Source organism: Meles meles, chromosome 7 (assembly GCF_922984935.1).
Source record: "Meles meles chromosome 7, mMelMel3.1 paternal haplotype, whole genome shotgun sequence".
Taxonomy (NCBI): domain Eukaryota; kingdom Metazoa; phylum Chordata; class Mammalia; order Carnivora; family Mustelidae; genus Meles; species Meles meles.
Genome location: NC_060072.1, coordinates 47,692,410 through 47,717,677, shown reverse-complemented (window position 1 = coordinate 47,717,677; position 25,268 = coordinate 47,692,410). Strand labels below are relative to the sequence as shown.

The window sequence follows — 25,268 nt, the reverse complement described above, 5'->3', positions numbered from 1 at the left end:
GCTCCATCCATATCATTGCAAGTGGCAAGATTTCATTTTTTCATGGCTGGATAATGTCCCATTGCATGCGTTGATAATGCTGCTATAAATATCGGAGTGCATATGTCCCTTCAAATGTGTACTTCTGTACCTTTTGGGTAAATACCCCATAGTGCAATTATTGGGTCATAGGGTTCTTCTACTTTTAACTTTTTGAGGAGCCTCCATGCTGTTTTCCAGAGTGGCTGCTGCAGTTTGCATTCCCATCAACAGTGTAAAAGGGTTCCCTTTCCTCTGCATCCTCACCGACATCTGTTGTTTCTTGTGCTGTTGATTTTAGCCATTCTGACTGGTGTGAGATGGTATCTCACTGTAGTTTTGATTTCTGTTTCCCTGATGCCGAGTGATGTTGAGCATCTTTTCATGTGTCCATTAGCCATCTGGTTGTCTTCTTTGGAAAAATGTCTATTTTTGTCTTTTGCCCATTTCTTCTTTCCTTCTTCCTTCCCTCCCTCTCTCCTTTTCTCCCTTCCTTCTTTCCCTTCTTCCTTCCCCTTCATTCTTTTTAAAATACTTACTTATTTATTTGAAAGAGAGAGAGAGAGCACATATGCATGGGTTGGGGGAGGGGCAGAGGGACAGAATCTTCAAGCAGACTCCCCACTGAGTGCAGAGCCCAATGCTGGGCTCAATTTATGACCTGAGCTGAAATCAACAGCCAGAAGCTTAACTGACTGAACCATCAGACTCCCCTCTTCTGCCCATTTTTTAAGTAGATTGTTTATTTGGGGCACTTTGCTTGATAAGTTCTTCATGGATTTTTGGATACCCACCCTTTATCAAATAATGTGATTTGTAAATATCTTCTCCTATTCTGTAGGCTTCCTTTTAGTTTTGTTGATTGTTTCCTTCACTGTGCAGAAGTTGTTTTTTTTTTTTTTTAATCTTGATGAAGTCTCAATGGTTCATTTTTGCTTTTGTTTCCCTTATTTCCTGAGACATGTCTAGTAAGAAGTTGCTGCAGCCAAGGTCAACGTTCTCTTCCAGGAGTTTGATGTTTTCCTGTCTCACATTTAGGTCTTCCATCCATTTTGAATTTATTTTTGTGTATGGTATAAGCAAGTGGTCTGGTTTCATTCTTCTGCATGTTGCTGTCCTGTTTTCCCAACACCATTTGTTGAAGAGACTCTCTTTTTCCCATTGTGTATTCTTTCTGTTTTATTGAAGATTCATTGACCATATAATTATGGGTTCATTTCTGGGTTTCTGGTCATTTCTGTTCTGTTTAATGGATCTATGTGTCTTTTTGTGCCAGTACCATACTGTCTTGATGACTACAGCTTTATAATATAGCTGGAAATCTGGAATCATGATATCTCCGGCTTTGTTTTTCTTTTTCAGGATTGCTTTGGCTATTCGGGGTCTTTTGTGGTTCCATACAAATTTTAGGATTGTGAAAATCTAGCTCTGTGAAAAATGCTGGTGTTATTTTGATAGGGTTTGTATTAAATGTGTAGATTGTTTTGGGTAGTATAGACATTTTAACAATGTTTGTTTTTCTAATCCATGAGCATGGAATGTTTTTCCATTTCTTTGTGTCCTCTTCAATTTCTTTCATAAGTGGTCTATAGTTTTCAGAGTATAGATCTTTCGCTTGTTTGGTTAGGTTTACTCCTAGGTATCTTACCGTTTCTGGTGAGATTGTAAATGGGATCGATTCCTTCATTTCTTTTTCTCTTGCTTTATTATTCGTGTATAGAAATGCAACAGATTTCTCTGTGTTGATTTTCTATCCTACAGTTTAGGGAGTTCCTGTGTCAGGTCTAGCAACTTTTTGTTCAGGTTTTCCTGCATAGAGTATCACGTCATCTGCAAATATTGACAGTTTGACTTCTTCCTTGCCAATTTGGATGTCTTTTATTTCTTTTTGTTGTCTGATTGCTGAAGCTAAGACTTCTAATACTATGTTAAATAGTAATGGTGAGAGTGGACATTCCTGTCTTGTTCCTGACCATAGAGGAAAATCTCTATTTTTCCTCATGAGAATCTGAGGATAATATTTGGAATGAAGTCTGATGGGTGATATTTTAAGTATAAGATTAACTTTATAGAAAATGCCAAATTTTCTAGAGCATTACCACTAGATGTATATGACATCTGGTTTCCTCTCTTCATTGCCAGTTCTTGGTTTTATCAGTTGAGAAAATTTTATTATAGCCATTCTACAACAAAAAGCCATTCTGCAGTGATATCTCATTGTGTTTTAACTTGTATTTTCCTAATGACTAATGATGTTGAATATCATTTTGTGTGCTTGTTCGCTATTTTTGCATTTTCTTTGGTATAATTTCTGTTCAAATTTTTTGCCCATTGGAGTTTTCTTGCCTTTGAGTTTAGAGAATTGTTCAATATTCTGGATATAAGAACTTTGCTAGGTATGTGATATGCGAGTATTTTCTCCCAGTCTGTAACTTAAGTTTTCATTTTTAACAGTATCTTTCCCAGAACAAAAGTTCATAATTTTGATAATGTGCAACTTATATGTTCCAACATAGTTTATGCTTTATATCTAAGAAATACAGATATTGCCTAATCTAAGCTTCCCCCAATTTTCTCTGTTTTCTTCTAAAAGTTTTAAAGTCTTACACTTTACATTCAGGCCTATGATCCATTTTGAATTAATTTTTGTATAAAGTTTGAGATATAGGTTGAGACTAACTTCTTTGTGTATGGATGTCCAATTATCCAGATTTATTTGTTGAATAACTTAGAAAAGTTATTAAATTAAATTAATTTTACACCGTAGTAAAAAATCAGTTGACCATATTTGTGTAGATCTATATCTAGACTCTCTACTGTTCCATTGATCTATGTGCTTGTCATTTTGTCAATACTACACTATCTTGACTATTGTACTTTTATTAGAAGTCTTGAAATCATATAGTGTAAATGGTCCAAGTTTGTCTTTTTTCAAAACTGTTTTGGTTATTTATTCTTTTGATTTCCCAATATTATGATTAGCTTATTGATATCTGTGCAATTGTGCTAAGATTTTGAGTAGGATTGTATTAAGTCCAGAGATCTATATGCAAAGAACTGATATCTCAGCAAAATTGAATCTTCCAGTCCATTGACATTGTATATCTCTCCATTTGTTTAGGCCTTCTTTGATTTCTTTCATCAGTGTAATATAGATTGCAGCATGTAAATGTTACACAAATTTTTTTAGACTTTTAGCTAAATATTTCATGTTTCTCTTTGAGCTATTGCAAGTAATAATTCCCCCCCACACAAATTTTAGGTTCCAATTATTTACTGCCAACATATAAAAATAGTATGATATTTATAAATTAAACTTGGGTCCTGCAATCTTAATGAAGTCATTTATTAGTTTTTAGAGATTTTTAAATAGATTTTTGGGGATTTTCTGTGTTTACAATGATGTCACCTGCAAATTGGGACTGTTGTATGCTCCAAACTCTATGCTTTTATTTTTTTTTAAGATTTTATTTTTTTATTTGAGAAGGAGAGTGTGGTTGCACACATGCATGAGCAAGGGAAGGGTCAGAGGGGGGTGGGAGAGGGACAAGAGGACTCTGCACTGAGCATGGAGCCTGACTTGGGGCTTAATGCCACGACCCTGAGATCATGACCTGAGCCAAAATCATGAGTCAGACACCGGATCAACTGAGCCATCCAGGTACTGCTAGGCATAGTTTTCTTTGAGATTATATTGTTTGGGATTATATTGTTTTTGAGTTTGTAAATTTATAATTTTTAGTACATCTGGAAAGTTTTTAGCTACTATTTATTCACATTTAATTTTCTGTACCAATGTCTTTCTTACCTCTTTTTAAGACTCCAGTGACACAAATGCTAAACCTTTGACACTGTGCATAGTTTCCTGAGTCTTAGTTGATTTTTTTCAATCATTTTTTTCTCTGGTATTCCAACTGAATAATTTCTGTTGATCTGTCTTCAAGTTCACTGACCTTTCTCTGTCATCTCTATTCTGTTATTGAGCCAATTTTGGTATACGTGTACATGCCCTCTTCCCTCTCCCCCATGAAAGAGTGAAACCAGACTTGAATCTCAGCAATGAGGAAACCCATTTGTGGATATTTCTGGTGCCTGGGTCTTGCTGCTCTTCGATGACAAGAACATCCTTGTCAAATGACCACAGGATGAAGGGAAGCTCAGCATTTTGAAAGCTAGTCAAATACAAACACACACACAGCTAGTGGGTAGCCTGATATATGAGCCCACACTCTGAGTTGACTCTTCTGCTCTAGGCACTGTGTGGGCTGAACTCAGACACTAATTGCCCCTGTGCCTTCCCTCACATTCCCCTTCGCTCCATTCAAACCACTGGTGTGAATTCCTGTGGAAAGAGTGGGCAATATGTATCCTTACCATCTCTGGCCTGAAAACAGTCTGCCCGAAGTTGTCTAGTTTCTCTTCCATATAACTGTTCCTTAAGAGAAGGTATAGCTGATTGTACCGGTGTTCTGTTTAATCATCTGGATCACTTTTACAAGTCACAGAAAGAACTTTTAGCTGTTTGGTGGGGAGACGTGAACAAAAGTCTCATTTGAAGAATTTGTCTTCTTATCTGGGAAGGCTGAAATCTGCCATACAGTTGTAGTTTCCGTGATAATCATGGTCTTTCCTATAGGACCAGAATTATCTCCTCATAGGCTATCACTATGGATTTGCCCAACCAAATTCATTCTCTACCTTCAGGAGTGGTTGGATATAAGAGAAGTAGAGGAGGGAGTTAATATTGCTGAGCACTTATCAAGTGTTGGGCAATGTTCTTCACAGTTTTTACACATCCATTTATGTAATTACATATCTGATTTTACACATTTCATTCTCTGAACAAATTTGCCAAACAAACACAATATCATCTATGTTTTATAAATAGGGAGGTACAAAGAGAGTAAAGTAACTTTCCACAGGTCAGTAAGTGGCACAGCTGGGATCCAAACGTGCCTGGCTCTACACATGACCTTTCCTCTCTATGCAGCTTTTAGATTAATTAGGTGGTATTTGGGAGGAATGTGAACCTCAGGGAAATACATTCAACGTATCTAAAATGATCTGACAAAGGATGTGACTCAGGATGGGTCTAAGCCAGTTTGCAAAGATGGTCAGAATTCATGCCCATTCAAGAAAAGTCCGGTAATCAGATAACCTGACATTGCTTGATAAAAACCGCTCAGGAGCATACAGTTAAGTGAGGCTGTGATAGTCAAAGCAAGAACGAGTGGAAACAGCTCCCGTCCGTCCACACCCATTGGGCTGGCTCTTCAGCTGGCTCAGTGATCGTTACATCTGTACAACCCATTCAAATACTCCAAGTGTTGACTATTTCTAAACGCCTGGCTCTTTTTGCAGGTTAGTTGCTTTCCTCCTAGCAGCCCTGAGATGTAGGTTTTCTTGCGTCAGCTCACAGCTAATCAGCAGCAGGGCTAGGATTCACACCTAAGTTATGACCAGTCTTCAGTCACTTCCCCTCTACTGTATTGCCTGTGAATTGTGCTTTTAAAAAAATATCAGTGACAACTCCTTGCTGAAACGATCTAAGAGACCACAAGGCTGCAAAATTGATGAGACTCAGTTTGAATCTCATAGGGAGATTTTCACTTCTCAAATATATTAAAAAATGGAATTGTTGGCCCTGTAAAACAGATGCCCCTAGAAGCTCTATGGAAAATTGGTCCCATGAGATGCTGTGGGGGGGGGGGAACCAAAAGTTCTATGGTGAGTGAATAAGCTTATGAGTCACTGGCTTAAACAAAGCTAAACGAACATTACTGCAGGACTTTTCAGAGACTTTGTTATGCTAATGTACAACTGGAGAAGAGAAATGGTATACAGTTTTTCTCAAATTTATTTGGCCTTGGACCCCCTTTGGGAGGGAGGTACCTATGCATGAACATTGGGATACACCCCTCAGGACTTTCTCATCTTTCTGTGTGACTCTAATTGGTGTGTTGAGCTAAGGGGAAGTCCTGTCAGCATGTGAAAAGTTCTGAATATTGCCCTTAACCCTTTGTTTCCTTGTGTAGCAGAGTCCAGGGCAGCTGTCTGCCCAGGAGCAGCAGGCTGAAGTCCTCTGATTTCCCTAGGTTAGCCAACCAGTTACCTACTAGGTAAACAGGTAAGCTCTGGTGGACCTACTGGGAAATGTCTAAATATGGAGAGCTTCTTGAAGGAAGGTAGATTTAGATATTTAGGGGATAGCATAGAACCCTGGAGGTTGCAGGGAAAAAGGACAAGAAGTGTGTGTGTGTGTGTGTGTGTGTGTGTGTGTGTCTATAGAAGGAAGACTCCAGAAAAGAGACTAGTGAATCTTAACACAGGCTTTGTTTCCCTCAAAAATGCCCAGAGGCTCACCTGCTTCCTTTCTTTACTCGAAGTGTCTGTAAGGGAGCAGCACTAGCCTGACCCGGAAGTTAGAAATGTAACATCTCAGACCTTCCCTCAGGAAAGCTGAATCAGACTCTGCATTTTTACTAAGTGCCCCCACAGAATGCGCATGGTAGTTTGAGAAGCCCTGCTTTAGGTCACACAAACATGCCTCCTTCCGCATCAGCTCCTACGTTCCAAACCAAATAAGATGGTTTAGTTTGAGTAAGTGTGCTCAGTGGAGGTCATGTCGTACTGAGCTTTAGGCTGGCCTTGGGATCCTACCTGTGAAGTAAGAGGGAACTAACCAGCTGAGGGCACTGGGGTGACACCAATTCATAGGTTTGAATGGGTGACTTCACAGGAGGTGGAACTTAAAGACACATTAGGTCTGTGAGGCATCCACTGCAGGTTTTATTTTATTTATTCTACTGGTTGAGCTTATTCTGGGTTTTACTTAGGACTTGACTTATTGGGGTTGAACAGCAAAATGAGCTAGGAGTCAATGACCAGCTGCACCCTTTTGTTCTGCCACCAATGGAATGGGGCTGATGAGCTCTTTACTGTGGTGTTGCAAAGGGGTGAGATAACACGCGTAGTTCTGTGAGAAGAGCTTGTTAAAGGCTGTGTGAGTTCATTGACCAGTTTAACTCCTGGGTTCACACTGATGCAGTAGGAGGAAGGCTAAACAGAACCCTGGGCTGAGACATTACTGGTGACATCTTGGTTCTAAAGATATTTGTGGAAAATTACCTATAGTAATTAATTTGATTAGGAGAGTCTGTTTAAATTACTATGTTTTTTAGAGCATTATTTCTGGTAGTAGATCATTTAATTCCAGCTTGACTAGTTGCCAGATAAATAATCTTGGTTAAGTTATGAAACCTCATGAAGTCTTAGTTCCATTGCCTATGGAATAGGGACAATAGTAGTACCTTTCCCCATGGTGGTAGTTGAGATTACATGAGATAACACATGGAAAGGGTGAGCTCGGTGCTTGGACCAGAGCTGGTTCTCCATAAAAGTTTATCTATTTCTAAAACAACAGACAGGAGTGGCAGTGGGAGGCTCAGGGTCCTTGCAGTTTGCCAATAAAGGACTGGAAGTGTGGGGTGGCATCTTGCTTCCTCTGTCCTGTCATGAAATTATTTTCTTGGGCAATGTTATCCTCTGACAACATTTCTGCCAAGGCCCTTTCTCATCCTAACTTTCAGGTGGTGGGTACAAACCCTCACCAAGTTTGATCAGTATTTATTGTGTGCCTACAACATGCTCACCACTGGGACACTGTGCAGGACACACACACACACACACACACACACACACACACACACACACAGTATTAAGGTATGTTCTTAATGCAAATGTCCATGGGAGGATCCATGGGAGGATAAATCATATACATGAAAAATCGGAGAAATTATTCTCAATAACAATTATTTCTATAGTTGGGTGATGGAGTAATCTGTGAACAAAACAGATGAAATCCCTGCTAATAGTTTACCAAGGGCAGTGTGGTGGGAAGCACGCTGCCCTGGCAGAGCACCCGGGCATTTTTCTCTAAGTTGGTGGCGCATGGTGAGAATAAAAGCACATTGACTTTTGTAGGTGTAAGTATTGTTTTTAAATTCCCAACAGACAATGCATTTCCTTATTGCCTTCTGCTGGGGTGAGACGCTCCCATCCCTCCAGTCTTGGTTCTCCACTGCTGTCATGCTGCTGTAGTGGGAAGAGAAAGACAATGGCATATAGTATAAAGTCATTCAGTAAGATGAAGAAAAATAAACATAAGGTAAGGGAGTAGGAAGAGGGGTAGGTGAAGACTATTATTTTAGGTTAGATGGTCAGGAAAGCCATTTTTTAATATATGAATTTATATATGTAACATGCTTAATGGCCATATGTAGTGTAAAAAAGCAGTAATTCGTTTTTATTAAGTACAACTCTATACCAAGCACTGTGTTGAGTTGAGCTCACTGTCAATAGAGCTTTGGAGAAGGTGCAGTTGGTATGTGAAGGCACCGGGGGAGTCATCAAAGAAAACTCAGGATTGGACTGTTGAATCATGAATAGTTCCAGCTGGGTATTCACATGAAGCCCATGTCTTATTACTGTTATGTCCTACATAGTGCCTAGTATAGTCATGAGCATGTGGTAGGCACTCAATGACAACTTGGTCAAGTCTGAGTGCTATCTGAAAGAAATATTGGGTGCTTTGGGTACAGCAAGCAGCTGTCATGAATATACACATACCTTCACCAGCTGGGAACAAGAGTCTATTTGGCATTCCCTCTTTTGGTTGCATGGCATTCAACCCCCAGGAGACCATATTTATCCATTTATCTTCCCAAACACAGTAACAAGTTCTATATCTGAGAGAGAGTTTTGAAGGCAAATTATTCATTTTTTATCCATAGCTAAGAATCTCTTGATTATTACAATTTCCTATGGAAGGGAGACAGAGATGGCCACTCAAGGAGTGACCCATGGTTCTATTACTTTCCAGGTCCACTTCATGGAAATCCCTTTGGCATAATAGACAAATTCAGAGCATGAAGACCAAAAAACAGTCTAATATGCATGACTGGGATTCCTGATGTGATTGTGAGTAATGAGGAGATTACCTGTTCATAAACAGTCCCAAACAAGAGTGTTTTCCATAAAGTTAATTGTTTGCTCAGTTTCAAAGGTAGCTATCATTAATTCTTCCTTCAAATTCTCTGAAAAGAACTGCAAAATTTCTTTCAATACTGTAAAATGCACTGAGCATGGAATTCAATGAAATAAAGGAGTAGCTGTGGTGAGTTTTGGAAGGGACAGTAAACTGCAAGGAAATCATTAAAAATTTCAAGATCTTGGGGTGCCTGGGTGGTTCAGTCAGTTAAGCATCTGACTCTTGATTTTTGGCTCAAACCATGATCTCAGGGTCCTGGAATCAAGCTCCTCATTGGGTTCTGTGCTTAGTAGGAAGTCTGAGGATTTCTCTCCCTCTTCTTCTGCCCCAACCCCACACGTGCGCATGCGCACACCCACACACACTCTCTCTTTCTCTCTCTCTAAAATAAATAAATCTTTAAGAAAAATTTAAAAATTGTCATTTTGAAACCATGCCACATGTTGCTGTCACTCAACTAAGGGACCTTTGATTTTTCATGCATGCATTCCTGTATACAATAGGCCATGCCATATTTCTTGAGTGAGTTGATAAATTACTTGTGATTTTTAGATTTTATTATTACTGAATTCCAGTGGTACCACTAATGTAAATGTAAACAACTGCCTAGAATCTTGAATGTGGAATTGTGATATCACAGAGTCAATCACAAAATTTAATTTGTAGTTCTACAGAAGTGATACGTGCAGAATTTAAGAAGTTAAATGGTATTGTGTGTATGTGGCTTATAATAAAAACCAGCAATTCTCATCTTCTCCATGTTCATCAGTTTGCCTCTCCCAGAGGCAGATACTTTCCAACACTTTTAGATATTTTTACCACTTTGTATCTAAATGCTGTTTTATATTGCTCTTCTTACTTTATATATTTTAAGAACTTAATATCATCTTTAGGGGGGATTTAACTTTCTTATACCACATCTGATACCCACTTCTAGCACCAGCCTCCCAATATCATAAAGTTCTATAAAAATTTTTGGTTGGGTCAATATCCAGGGCTTACATTATTATCACTGTGTCTTCACATATCATTTATTATGATTATATTTTCTTTCTTGATCTTGTTTTTCTTGAACCACAGCCTTCTTTTCTGGTTTTCTTGGCTTTGAATATAACTATCATTAATTCTTCCCACAAATTCTCTGAAGGGAACTGCAAAATATCTTTCAGCATTAAAACACCTCAGTTACTTTTCTTCTTAAAGAAATTTCTCAGGTGATCTTTGTCATTACTGACTTTTTTGTTCTATCAATTTGTACTACCTATATTGTTCTACCAATTGATGAGAGAGGGATGTTAAAATCTCCAACTCTGATTGTACAATTATTTATTTCTCCTTTTAATTCTGTCGATTCTGATTTATGTATTTTGAAATTCTGTTATTGGATATGTAAACAATCATGATTGCTATTTCTTCTTAATGAAAGGACTATTATTATTTTTATGGAAAGAACCTCTTTATTTTTAGTAATAATCTTTATTTTGAAATCTGTTTTACTTATTCATGAAATCACTTCTGCCTTCTCATACCTTTTTTTCCCATTTGTTTTCAACTTATCTGAGTCTTAAAATTTAGAGTGTTTCTTGCAGATAACGTACAGTTGATTTTGCTTTAAAAAAAAAATCCATGCTTACAATCTCTGCCTTTTATTGGAGTTTTAGTCCATTAACACTTAATGTAATCACTGATAATGTATTTAATTGTGCCATTTTATTATTTGTCATCTTTTTATCCTTCCTATCTCTCTTTGTAACTCCTTTTTACTTTATTTTGTATTATTTGAATAATTTTAGATCCATTTTATTTATTGACTTTAGCGATACCTCTTTGCAACAATTTAACTTTTTACAGTCTCCTTGGAGTTAATGAATTAATATTGTATCACTTTATGTAAAATGTAGAAACCTTCAACTATGTAATTTTATTTTATCCGCCCCCCCCCCCCCGCCTTCCTCTGGGCTATAGTTGTCATAAGTATTACACCTTGATACAGTATAAGTGCTACAAGATAATACCACAATTTTTGCTTTAAACAGTCCTATAAATTTTAAATAAATTAAGAAAAAAAATGAAGTTGCATCAGATACATACAAGTCTTTACTTTCTACATTTCTTCCTAAAGTTTCAAGTTTCCATCTGATATAATTTCCTTTAGCCTAAATAATATCTTTAACATTTCTTATTGTACATGTCTGTTTATGGTTTCACTTAAAAAAATTTTTTTTAATCTGACAGTATCTTTATTTTGCTTTTATTCTTGGAAGATATCTTCATCAGACATGAAATTTAGATTGTCAGTTTTGATTTTCACTAGCGCTTTAAAGATATTGTTGCACTGTCTTCTTACTTCTGGAGATTTTGATGAGAAGTCATTTGTCATTTGAACCACTATTACCCTACATATAATATGTTGTTTTTCTTTGGTTACTTTTGAAAATGTCTCTCTCTCTCTCTCTTTACCGATCTGACTCTGATGACCTAGGTGTGGTTTTCTCTATATTTACCTTAGGATTTGCTGAGCTTCTGGAAGCTATAAATTTGTATTTTACTAAATTTGGAAAGGTTTTGTCATTATATCTTTAATTATTTTTCTGTTACATCCTCTCACGGTTCACAAATCTCTCTTTCTCTCCCTCTTTTAAGATTCATTTTTCCTTCTCTGTTCTTTTTTTTTTTTTAATTTATTTATTTGACAGAGATCACAAGTAGGCAGAGAGGCAGGCAGAGAGAGAGGGAGAAGCAGGCTCCCCACTGAGCAGAGAGACCGATGTGGGGCTCGATCCCAGGACCCTGGGATCATGACCTGAGCCGGAGGCAGAGGCTTTAACCCACTGAGCCACCCAGGCACCCCTCCTTCTCTGTTCTTTAGACTGGATTATACCTACTGATTTGTCTTCAAGTTCTTCTGCTACAACACTGAGTGATTTTTTAATTTTCTGTTTTTTTTCATTTCTAGTTTTATTCAGTTCTAGAATTTCCATTTAGTTCTTTTTTAGTTTCTATTATTTGCTGAGATTTTGTATTTTTTATTCTTTACAAACACATTATCCTCTACTTTATTAGGCTTAGTTACAACAGCTATTTTTATAATAGCTGCTGCTAAAATCTGGATTTACCTACTAATCCAATATCTGGATCATTTCTGGTTGGTGTCCACTAACTGTTCTTTTCCTCAAGGCTAGGCTACATTTTCCTGCTTCTTTATTTGTTGAGTAATCCTTAACTGTATTCTAGACATTTTGAATGTCTGGATTTTTTTTTTTTTAATTTCCTCTGAAAAGTATATATATACTTCTGTTTTACCAGGCAGTTACTTTCCTTAAACTCAAATTATAAATTCTGTCTCTTGGGAAGTAACTTAAATTTTAGTTCAGTTTTCTTTGTTTGTTCATTTTGCCTTTTTGAATTTTTCTTTTTAATTTTTTTGGTTGGACTATGTGCAGTCAGCCCCATACATTGATGGCTCAGGAGTCAGACAGACTCCTGGCCAGAGTTTTTACACAGAATCTATGCGGTTCCCCTCTCTGAATCTCTTTTTCCCAAGATTCCCCTTTCATTTTAAGAGGCTGTTTGTCCCAAACTCTGTTCTCTGGTTCTTTAGGTCAGAAAACGTGTGTGCTTCTATTGGAGTTTTAGCTGGTCTGTAGTTCTGCCTTCAACTGGCCCTGAGGCTAAAAGCTATAAACAGGTACCTCACCTTATGCTATTACCTTCATCTAAGTTTCAGTGTCCCCCCAGAATCCTCTTGCTATTGTCCACTTTCCAGTATTTTTAGGCAGATTTTTTTTGTTAATTTTCCAGAGTTCATAGTATGAAAGGGTCAAACTGGTAGGAACTTACTAGTGATATCAGAAGCAGAGGAGCTCTTTGTGGATTTGTTTTTGTTTTTGTTTTGTTTTGTTTGCATCCCTTCTTTATCTAGCTGCTTGTTCTTTGTCTTAAACGTTAATGGTTTCTGGAAATGTCTGATCCTTCATCTTTTGTTCCTATTTAAGATGTTCTGCGTGCAAGCCATTATTCTTAAAGGCTGTAGAGTGATTAAGCCGGGCTTGGCCATTGTGAACGGTAACTTCAAAATCTTATTTTTTCCCTTGAGGACGCTCAATTTTTCTGGAGAACAATCTTCCAATTTCTTACTGCAGGAAATCTGCTTGGATGCCTGCAAAGTTAAGTTGAGGAAGGGTCTCAGGGTTCAGCATTTAGACTTTCATTGAATCTTCCATTTTTAGCTCAGTAGCTTTACAGTCACTCTAGAATCTGTTTCTCCAGAGAGTAAACACTTCCAACTTCCCTTGGGCTGAGGAAGGTAGTTGTTGAGCTGTATAGGTTGGGGAAGCTAATCTAAGGGTCCAACTGTTCCTTAAGCAAACTTTCAATTTTTTGTTTTCAGCTCCAACTTCCTCCTGAATTCAGGTTTCTAATGACTCCAATGTCTTGGGCTTTTCTGGAGTTGTTTTAGAATAGGATAATCTCTTGGGGCACCTGGGTGACTCAGTGAGTTAAAGCCTCTGCTTTTGGCTTGAGTCATGATCCCAGGATCCTGGGATCAAGCCCCACATCAGGCTCTCTGCTCTGCAGGGAGCCTGCTTCCTCCTCTCTCTGCCTGCCTATCTACCTACTTGTGGTCTTTGTCTGTTGAATAAATAAGTAAAATCTTTAAAAAAAATAAAAAATAAAAAAAATAAAATTGGATAATCTCTTGTTGGCTGTGTCCTTTCTGCCATCTCCAGGCAATCTTGTTTTTGCTTTTTCTGTTCTGTTAATTCAGTTACCATCTATCCTACTTCTGTCTGCCACGGTGTTATTAAAATACAGTCTGTTGTGCTCTCTGCACATGTACTCTATGTCCTTTTGAGTTTACTCCTCTTCATTCCTTCATTCATTTTTGGTGGTGTTTTTGTAGGGAGGTGGCATTGCTGGAGGAAGGTTTTCTCTTCCTTTATTCATGAAGAGTGAATAAATTATAAAGGATCAGTTTGAGGAGAAAACCTTACTTGTCTAGTAAACAAATAAAAATAGACTTTTCATTGTATGAGATTAAACTCTTAAATCAACCAAGGGAAACATGATAGCTTACTCTCTAGCAAGAGAATCAAGTGGGCAGTGGTGGTACTTATGAATGCCTTAGAATCATGGAGTTTCTGAGCCATAAGGAACTTGCAGGTTTTTGGGGACAGAAAATTTCACACTCTTTTTAGTGGTGGTCCTCATTTTTTCTTAAAGAGATTGTGCTTGCACCAAAATATATAAACCAGGAAAATTATGAATTTTTCCCCTAAACATTTAAGTTTTTTCTTTTGTAAAACTACTGAGCTCATTCCAAGAGCTTTGGGATTTCCCCATGTACAGATGGAAAACCATTGCTTTGGTGATGACATTTTATAGGCCTTTAGCCCAAACAGGGTACACAACCATCTCTCTGGTGTAAGTGTTTGAAATGTTTAGAAACAACAATACTGTTAATTAAACTATAATAAATAAACTGTATATGTGTAAGTGTATATATAAACTGTAATTGAGCATGAACTCTGGGGAAATTATGTTATGGGTTTTATACACTGTATCTCATTTAATTCTCACAAGGATGCTAGGAGGAAGGCATGATGGTTATTCCCATATTGCAGGTGAGGAAACAGAAGCCTGGAGAGACAAAGATCTTGGTCGTGGATACACAGCTAGGCAGTGGAAAAGCTGGGACCCAAACCCAGTTCGGTCTGCCTCAAAACCCATTTACTTAACATGCTACACTAGGCATGATCTGGTGGGCTTTGGGCCCCGCAGTGTACTGTGCGCATAGTACTCAGGGCTGTCTCCCATTTGTGACACAGCTATAATGAAGGAACAGGTCACAACAAAAAGCAATGTATGTCTCTAATCCTCAGGCAGCAGCAGCTCCCCGATACTCCACCCTATTCGGCCTCAGACTCCTGTTCTCCTCCACAGATGCAAGGTGAGTGCACTCTGCCGCCCGCACACCTTGCCATGTCTTCTGGGACGCTGGGTCGCCAGAAGGAGAGGTCCTTCTCACCTCTGTGTTCCCCCAGGTGCTTGCTGCCCCGCCACGAGACCCACAGCCGCAGCCGGGGGGACTCCAGCGATTTCTCTCCACTCTGCAGCTGCTGCCGGGATGCTCCCTGCACACCTGCCGCAGAGCTCCTGTGAAATGAGCAGTTCTGCCCACAGCCTCGGCAGCTCTCGCCACTGCTACCCGGACACCAGTCATCTTCCAACCCCCCCGGACCGATGCATGTCCTCCCATCCGGGGATAAGCCGTCCTTGCCATCAGCAGCCTCTGTGCCACAGCTCTGGGTAAAGGGCAACGTATTTAGTTATAAAAGACCTCAGAGCAGCCAGCACCCTCCGGCAGTGCCGGTAAAGCATGAATCCTGGCATTCTCTCCAGGAGATGGCGGTGTTGAGACATATATCAGACACCGGAAGCTCTCCTCCCTCCAAACCACCCTCCCAGCCCGCCCCCACGGCTTTAGACCGTCTTTTAACTAAAACCCCACTAAACCCAAAGTCCTTATTCAATGGAAAGTTAAAATGCCAGAAATGTATGGGGGCATTCCGAGCAAGGGAAAAAGCACTGTTTGCATTTGCAGCCTCAGCTAGAATACGCCAAGTGATTTGTGAACGAGCTCTCAGAAAAATACCTGTTGATTAAGCATTAACTTAATATTTTTTCTTCCCCCTCTTTTCCTTCTTCTTCTCCTTCTCTCTTCCATTCCTCCTGAATCTAAAGAATGGCAGAAAGAGTAAAGGTCCTCAAAAATTGTGGCAAAATTCCATGTGAAAAAAATTTCAGGTGAAAAATGTATACACGTTTTATATACTTCTATGTTATATATGTATATTATATAGTTTAAGTTCCTGTCTTTGTCTCAATGAGTCCTCTGCCTTTGGAAATATAGTCAGTTTATTTTTCAAGCAGGTGAATCTCAGATCTACTGGCTGCGTTTCAGACTAGTAGGGCTCATGGGATAGGAGCTTGTCTGGTGCACTCACGTACAACTTAGTGGTCCTGCGGGCCAGTGGGCCTCAAGGAGTCTTAACCAACTACAGCTAGTCTTAAGAAGGCCGAGAGCAGACACCTGGGAAACGGAGTCTGATTTCATGTAACATGGAGAGCAAAAAGTCCTAACCTTCATCCTGGGTTCTTGATTCTAGAGCCTCATTGCCACCAACCAAGAAGAGAAAGTGCACACAGGCGCTGGAGGACTCCGGGGACTGTCACGTGTGGGCCCACCACTCCAGACCAAGTGAGCCAACCCGGGGCTGGTTACTGCTTTCACCATTAAGTCAGGGATTTTTTTTTTTTTTTTTTTTTTTTTTTTAACCAGCCTTGTAGTAACCCTGCAAAATTATTGTCTCTTTCACAGAAGGGCAAGGGTAAGCCCTGGGAATTTCTTTCTTTCCTCTTGACACAGTGTTTCATGCAATCTTAGGTGGAGTCGTGCAGGTGCTCCTAGGGAGAGACACCATTTTCTCTCTCTCTCTCTCTTTCTCTCTCTCGCTGGTGGAGAGGAAATGCAAATATCCTTTTGATTTTAGGGGCAATGTGTCTCAGAGGATGTAGGCTCCGGGCGGGTGGGAGCGTGCAACGTTGCAGCACATTCAAGAGCCGACTGCTGTGCTATCGTTCAGGCCCTTGCAGCCCTTCTCGACTTCAGTGTGCACACAGATAAAATAGGGGCCTGGGTAAAGTGCAGGATCTGATTCAGTACGCCTGAGATGGGGCCTGAGGGTCTGCACCCCTAACAAGCTCCCAGGGCTACCAAGGCTGCCGGCTCATGGAAGCAGACTTTGGAGGATTTCTCCAGGGGAGCAGAAAGGTAGAGAGTTGATGTGCTCTACTAGCACTCGCTTCAAGTTAGTGGGTTCCAAGTAGATCTTTGAGATTTTGTGAGGTCATTTCAGAAGTCTTTCAGGAGAATCATATGATGCCTAAGCGGCCAGACTACCTTATTTTTAGTGTTATGTAACAGGTGACACATCATGTTTTGAGCTTAGAGACCTCTTCAAGTTGTAAACAAATTGGAGTTTTGGAGTCCGTAGCCTGGAAGGTCCAGAATAAATGCTATGGCACTTAATAGGCAAGAGGATGAGACTCCAAGCCTCCTCTATTAGCTGCCGTAAATAATGAGACGTGGGCACTATGAATAGCAGCCCAGACTCAGGGTACATCACTTTTACTGCCCTGAATCAGCTTGGCCAGACGTTCAAGATTTCTGTTTGGGGGCTCCCCTTCCCACTATTGTTCCCAAACTCCAGGGCTTTCTACTGCCCTGGAAGGTGATGCGGGTGGCTTCCTCACCTGCTTGAGTTGCTGCCTTTGTCTTTCCTGGCCACGTGATTAGAGCTGGTCCTCTGCTTGCCTGTGGAGCCAGCTGGTCCTTTCAGGGATGTCTGGCCTCAGCTTCAGCATGGCTGGAGGGTCCTCCAGCCAAGGCCTACACGTAGCTGCCTCTTGGCCATGGGGTGGCAGAACCATACTGGGCATCCAGCTCTCGCATGAACCAAACCTCTCACTGCCTCCTTTTCTTTTGGATCCACCCTGGCCAACGGTTGCTTAGTTCTTCTTATTCAACCCTTGAAACAGAAAATGTTAATTAAAGTCTCCTTTCTGGGTAATATAGAGCTCACCATCCAGCTTCCTTATGCAAGTGTACTCAGATTTCTTCAAGAATCCTTACATCTAGCCTGCAGCTTCTATGTGATTCTCAAACACAAAAGGCTGAGTAAATTCCTAGCCAGACGAGGGGACCATCTGTTTGCTCTCCCACAGATGCACCAGCCCACTGGGAGAACCGGGCAAGCCACCCAAACCTTCCAAGCGTTTCCTCGGCAGACCAGATTGCTGTTCAAACCCTCCTGGCCATTTCGGGGTTAAGCTCCATCCTGTGGTGATTTTCTGCTGCCCGGCTCTGGAGAGGACATTGATTTTTCACCATTTCCAGAGAAAATCATGAAAGAGTAACTGACATGTCCAGCAGATAGGAAACCTTGAATCCCTTGTTTAAGTCCTATGCTAATGAAGGTCACTGAAAAGCTGACTAAAGATAATTGACTCTGGACAATCGTTCCAGAATGTAAATGAACATTTTCCCAGGGCCGGGCGGTGGGTGGTGAGGCAAAAATCCAAATGCTATGTTTTCATTACAGTTTATATTTTCAGCAGAAGTTTTCTAGTAGAGAATTCATATTTGATGTGGCAGAGGCCAAGGGTTTTTGCAAAGGTCCTGGGGAAATGGCACATGGGAGGAGGAAGGAGGAGCCTAGGCTAGTAGTCTTACTGGGAAGGGATTTTAATAGGAGGACATGTTCTAAATCAATCAGGAAGGCTTTTCTGTGATCTTCTCCCAAGCAGTTCACTTTGTCCAAGGGTTCTACGATTCCCATTTATAGGCTCACAATGTAGAATCACCTGGCTGCTGGGGACAGATGTAAAATCTTGCTAAGAAAGAAAACAGCTGGTGGGCAAGCTCCTGCTAGCTGTTTCCAGCCCCACATGGTCTAGACCCCGTATATGAGAGGGTTCCCGCTTCCATTTCACCTGAATCCCAAATATAAGATGGTTCATGGATTCATATGGTTCGAACCTCAAATATGAAAGGGTTTCTTCAGCCCCAGAGTGGTGGTCTTTGGCCCGTAGGAGAGGTGCCCTGGCTGAGTTCACACTGCAAAGTCAGAAAAATTGTCTGTCTCATCTCTGCAAGTAGGGACTTTCTGAGACTGTGTGTTGTTTTTTTTTTTTTTTTTAAGATTTATTTATTTATTTCAGAAAAATTGAGAGCGAGAGAGCGAGCACAGGGAGGTGGGGCAGGTGGGGGTGTGCAGAAAGGGAGGGAGAGGGACAAGAAGAAACCACGCCGAGTGGCTGAATCTCAGGACCCTGAGGTCACCACCTGAGCTGAAACCAAGAGTTAGACGCTTAACTGACTATGTCACCCAGGCGCCCTGAGACTGACTTCTCTCGATTATCAAATAAGAATCATAATTTCTACTTCACCCAGTTCTAAGATTTTTTATGTATTTATTTATTTAAAAAGATTTTATTTATTTATTTGACAGAGAGAGATCACAAGTAGAGAGGCAGGCAGAGAGGGAGGGTGGGGGAAGCAGGCTCCCTACTGAGCAGAGAGCCCCATATGGGGTTTGATCCCAGGACTCTAAGATCATGACCTGAGCCCGAAGGCAGAGGCTTTAACCCACTGAGTCACCCAGGCGCCCCATCTAAGATTTTTTAAAAGTAATGTATAAAAGAATATTTTGAAAGGCATTAAAATGCAAGCTCTAAGTTTCTCTGAAAGGTGGGAACTTGGTCAGTTTGCTGCTTTCACACTTGCATTGCTCTTCTGCTACATGTTCTCAAGACAGCCTCAGTGTAGCATGAAGGGAAGAGGAGGGTTTGAACCCTGTCTCTTCCACTTAACAGCTGTGACACTGAGCAAGTTATTTCAGGTGGCCAAACTCCAATTTCCACATTTGTTAAATGACATTAGGAATCCTGATCTCATAACCTCTCTGTAATCAGTTTGGTTGCATGGGCTAAAGCACATCCTATGACCCAGTGATTCCACTGCTGGGAATATGCCTAGCAGAAGTGTGTAAATACACCCACCAAAAGACACATACAAAAATTTCCATAGCAGTGTTACTTTTGATAACCACAAACTGAAAATAACCCAAATGACTGTCCAAGGCAGGACAAATTATGTTATATTCCTACAGTAATGGAAGTAAACAAATGACTGCCATTTACAACAATAATGAGTGAATCTCATAAACATGACGTTGGGCAAAAGAAGCCAACACATAAGACTACATATCATATAATTCCACTTCTCTACACTCCTCTATGGTTTTAGATTTCAGAATGGTGATTTGTCTTGGGCAGAAGAAAGTAGTAACTGGAAGAGGGCATGAGGGTAACTTCTAGAGTGCTGGACATGCCCTATTTCTTGGCCCAGTGAGAGTTACCTGGTATAATTCATTTTATTTAAAAATATCAAATTGTGTACTAGTCCTCTGTATATTTTTCCTTATGTATATTATACTTCAGAAAAGAAAGTTTATTGAAAAAAGGCACTCTTACCTTGAAGAGTTGATGAGAAATTATGTCAAGTGTCTTGATACACTTGGGGATAGTGCCCATGTTACAGAAAGCACACAGGAGGGCACCTGGGTCACTTAGTTTGTTAAGCATCTGCCTTTGGCTCCAGTTATGATCTCAGGGTCCTGGGATCGAGTCTCATATCGGGCTCTCTGCTCAGTGTGGAGTCTGTTTCTCCTTCTCTCTCTCTCTCAAATAAATAAAAAAAATAAAAAATAAAGTACCCAGGAGTAGTAGACGTTATTATTAGTGTGACTGGTAATAGGTCCCAGGCTTAATAATTAATAGGTTCAGGCTTGTGCCTCGAATTTCAGCCTGGACCTGTGGTCTCTGGGTCTCACCAGCTGATATCCAGCTCCCAGGGAAGCCATGGCTATGTCAGTCCTGTTGCAGTGGCTGCTCCATCCCTTTGCTGCTAACATGGAAAAAAGCAGGAAATGCTGTTATGCTTGACATTGCCACCATGCATGAAAGGGAATGGACCCAGGTTAGCTGATAACCACTCAGGCACTTGGTGTTAGTTATTTCACGTCAGAGAAAGGTACCCTGGGACCAAGCACAGAAGTATTCGCCAGGGTTTCTTGGACAAAACCGTGTCACCTGAGCTGAAACAAGTCATGTGATGATCACAGTGCCACCGATATTAACGAAATGTGCCATTGTTTAAACTTACTGGTGACAGACACTGCCCTAGGCACTTGTCACTCATAGAATCCCTTCACCAACCCTGGGAGGTTCCATAAAGTTACTTCCATTTCATAGATGAAGAAACTGAAGGCCTGAGACCAGAAACGTTTTGCAGAGCTAGTAAGTGTAGAGCTGGGACTCAAGCCCAGGCCCATGGATTCCAAACCTCAAGCTCTGAAACTTCCTTTATCCTCTCTCCACAGGAGGACAGAGGAAGGGAAGATGGGAGAACTGGTTTCTTCCTTTCTCTGAATTTGGTATAAGCAGGAGAACTGTGGATGGTGTTTGTTTCAGAGAAGTTTCTAGGTCTGGTATCTTTTGGAGGAGTGACAGCATGAAGAGCTCCTTGCATTGCTCACCTCCTGTATTCTAAGTCGGGAAACAGTTTTTCATGATTTTGAGAAATCTTTTCAAAGTGGTTATTTACAAAAACTGAAAAAAATTGGTGTTTTGCTTAGTTGTGTAATAGGGATACCCCAAAGTAAACTCATTTCCTTTGACATTTGAGATCAGAGACAACCCAGAGCAGCTCTGCTATTTATTCATTTGAGGAAGCCCTCAGTAGAAGTATAGAGAAAGGAAGTTAGACAAGTGAAGAAAACCCTGCAGTTTCCAAGCTGGGAGCTAAGTGCACCCTCTCCAGGAGCTCCCCTCCTATCTCTGTGTTGTTGCTCTTGGCCTGCACCTGATCTTGGGAACACCCACCATGTACATTTCACTCCTGATGCCAGGTAGGAGTCATCTTGAGGGAGTTAAAAGAAAAGAGAAACAGAAAATGTACCAATAGCATTTACATAAAAATTATCCGAGGTTGAATCATACGGTTTGGAGGCATACTCAAATTAAGACAATTTGCAAGGATTATGCAAAAATAGTAGCTTGCGCATGTGAAATTGCTGTTATTTTAACATAGAAATGTAGCAATTTCCTATAGTCAATATTACATATTTAAGGACATTTTCTGCTATTTTATCTTGGCATTAGCTTCTGAAAGTGCTTCCACTTGTACTATGATATTCTCTCTGCTTGTACAATGTTACAAGATGGGGAAGACATCTGTTTTAATTTCTATTTTGCTGTTGAGGAAAGTAAGACACTAAGCGACTAAATAGCTCTTCTGAGTTCAGAAAGCTAGTGCCCTGGGGGACCTGTAACAGGTTAGAATGTATTGGTTGCAATGAACAAAAACAAAGAAACAAGGACAACCCCCCCAAACCCCAAAACATGAAGCTGCCTTAAGCAAAAAACAAGCAAACAAAAAAACAGAACTGGAGGATTTATTGCCTCCTGTCGCCCAAGAGTTTAGGATTGGATCCCAGAACTCAAATCACACCATCAGAACTGGGTGACCTTCATCCTCAACTCTGCCTTCTGCTGTGCGGGCTTCATTCCCAGACAGGCTTTTCTTTCATGTCCCCAAATGATGTCAGCAGCTTTTCAGGTTGGCGTCTCCCAGGTTTAAAGCTCCCGGGTTTAAAAGAGGCAGCATCTTTGAACCCGTGTCCCCTGAAGTGCTGAGATTCACACTGCTTGGGTTGGCTTGGGCCATGAGTCAACCTGGTGCAATTATTGAGGCAAGAAGTGAATGCTGGGCTTCAGCTGAGCCAGCCTGGGTCCCCCTGCCCTCCTCTGGCTGGGAGTGAACTTCACTGGAACCACACTGACTGCACGTGGGGAGACGGTATGCAGGAGAGAGGGTAGAGGGACACTGAGGGCACAATTCCCAACAAGGCTACTCACATGTCTCCTGCCTCCCACCACGTGTCACTTCCCACATGGTCACTCTTCCTCATGCATGGCCGGTTCATTAGCTCCATGCAGCTGTCTGTGAGTCTAGGAAGAACAGCGTTGGAGGAAGGACCTAACACACTGATTTCTTTGCAGTGACAAGTAGGAGTTCCAGCAGCGAAGTGCTGTTCTACGACAGTGAGGGACAGAACGTGGCACCGGTGGACCAGGGTTCTCCTTCTCTGAAGTGGCAGCCGTACCAGAGTGTGCCTTGGCACAGTTTATTCACTGGTCATTATGAGAAACTGTAAGTGGCCCCAGGCCCCCTGGGAGGAAAGGTGATGCTAACTCTTAAGACTAAATCCAAGGATTTGGGCTTCGAAGCCACCCCTGATCAAATAGGATGGGTCCATGAGGAAATGCGTCTTACTCCTCAGGTTTCGCATTCTGACTAATGCGTAGCTCGGACATGGGCTTCTGGCCTTTTGGAATCCAGACTGTAATTCTAACCCATTACAATTTACCCACTAAATGGTGGAGGGAGACTGAGTCTTTCTCAGGCCATAGACCCAGTTCAAACTTCAAGCTGGAAAATGGGGATTTCCCAAATCAGTAACATTTAATCCTGCAGTTAAGTTAAAATTCCACAGAATACCGTTTTGGGAACCACATTAAATTGCTGGCTGGTGACATCCCCCCTCCCCTGATATCTATACTGTGATTCTGTGTTGTCAAGATAATGTCATTGTCAACATATACTGCAACAATCCTGTTGGTATTGGTGGTGGCTCTGTGTTTAAAGACTGAAATGATACCATACAAAATATCTTTAAACTGAAAAATTTTCTTCTTAATCTTATGACATAATTTCAAGAAATAAATGTGGACTTACATATTATTGCTCTTAAACATCTTCAGAGCCTTCTCTTTATTTCTTAGAGTATAATTCATCTACCTATGTCTTCTAGAATTTTCAAGATTATAAAGGACCCCTTGAAAAATCTGAAAAATGTTAATGGTTAAAGTATAGGACTTTCAAGTAATAAATATAATATGAAATGAGAAACGTTGATCCACAAACCTGAAGGTCTTCTATGGTATTTTCCAAATTCAAATAGAGCTTCTTTAAGGGCAAAACTTATCACTAGGACTTACATGTTGAATGAACTAGAAGGAAGAAATCTTTTCCTTGAAACAAATTCTAAAGATTTAAACAGACTGGGAGTTGATGTGTTGAATGGGAAGCAGAATGATGCAGATTACTAGTTGTCTCATTGAAATGTCACAACTTTGTGTGTTTGCCACTGTGTACAATTAGAAAAAGAAAGGGAGGGTCCCCAGGTCTTGGTTTTAAGTCGTAGCCTTTATTTGGTTATCTTTTGGGGAGTATTCCATATCCTATCTTAAATATGAGTATCCAGGTATGAAACTCTTCATCAAGTTTTTGAGGCAACTTATCCTTCTTATTTGAGTAAATTTTTAAAAATTTATTTGAACAGGAGCACCTGGGTGGCTCAGTGGGTTAAAGCCTCTGCCTTCGGCTCAGGTCATGATCCCAGCGTCCTGGGATCGAGCCCTGCATGGGGCTCTCTGCTCAGTGGAGAGCCTGCTTCCCTTCCTCTGTCTCTCTGCCTGCCTCTCTGCCTACTTGTGCTCTCTGTCAAATAAATAAATAAAATCTTTAAAAAAAAATTTATTTGAACAGCCAATCTAAGCTCCACTGAGCTGGAAAAAAAGGAGAGCACGATGGTATCAGCTTAAAGATATAGAGGCAGATTTATTTTGAATGTTTAGACATAATTCACTTTGCCTAAGTGCAAGAAATAGACAATATTAATCTACATTAAACCTTAGGTTGTCTTGATTTCATTATTCATATCATTGAGACAGAAAATCACTTGTGTCAGATTATTATGTCTAATTTGTCACAAAAATGTTGTTTCCTTAAATTACCTAAAAGCAATAAAGTTAGGGAATTGAAAACTTTTTTTCTGAGTGATACATAAAACTTGTGTTAAAAGAGCTTTTAAAAAGCCAGTTTAGTTGGCTTTATTTATGACATTGGATATCAAAAACTGAATTGCTATTTTTAGGTAAACAGAGTTCTATAACCAGAGATTGGTATTTAAGATTCAGAATAATCAACTGCATGATTGCTGTTTGTTGATTCAGTTTCTACTTCTAGCTGTCTTTAAATTTCAGGCTAACGTTCATATCTGAGTTGTAAACCTTACCTCCTTCCTTCAGGGTTTTTGATAGTGAAACACGGATGATCACTAAAAGTTATTTCCCTTTTTCTCAGTTAAGACAGTTCTTATTATCCTTAGCAGTAAAATCTATACAATTCCATTCATCTAGCCTTTAGATGATGTGTCCTTCATTTGTGGAGGCTTTGACGAATCAGCTACTTGGGAGTAATCAATGACCCAGTGACTTGATCCACTGGGAAGGTGCTTAAATTGCAAAGAACATGAACACTCTTTTCCCCAGGAGACTCATTCATATTCATATTTTCTGTCTCTGGAATTAAAGGGAAACTTAGAAACTCAGTGTTGTTCATGATAATGGGAGTCCTCCAAATTGAGATCCCAGGAAGCACAGTGCCACACAGCAGCAGAGAGCTGGCAGAGCGGCAAGTCCTGCCCTCCTCTGCTTCCTGTCGCGAGGAGGA

General features: G+C 40.4%; 1 protein-coding gene across 10 annotated transcripts in view; it reads left to right on the top strand.

The window, feature by feature from the left end:
- Positions 1–25,268, top strand: part of MYRFL (myelin regulatory factor like) — a 129,635-nt gene that overhangs the window by 38,625 nt on the left and 65,742 nt on the right. For 5 of the 10 annotated variants that reach the window (XM_046013544.1, XM_046013553.1, XM_046013543.1 and 2 more), the window contains 5 exons: positions 14,950–15,017; positions 15,112–15,376; positions 15,812–15,874; positions 16,237–16,328; positions 22,754–22,904. In XM_046013544.1, coding sequence (XP_045869500.1) covers positions 14,950–15,017; positions 15,112–15,376; positions 15,812–15,874; positions 16,237–16,328; positions 22,754–22,904 — 639 coding nt within the window. Of the gene's footprint in view, positions 1–6,053; positions 6,146–8,054; positions 8,186–8,899; positions 8,998–14,949; positions 15,018–15,111; positions 15,377–15,811; positions 15,875–16,236; positions 16,329–22,753; positions 22,905–25,268 lie in introns of those variants that run through there. The other 5 variants (XM_046013546.1, XM_046013547.1, XM_046013551.1 and 2 more) reach the window with 4 other exon arrangements.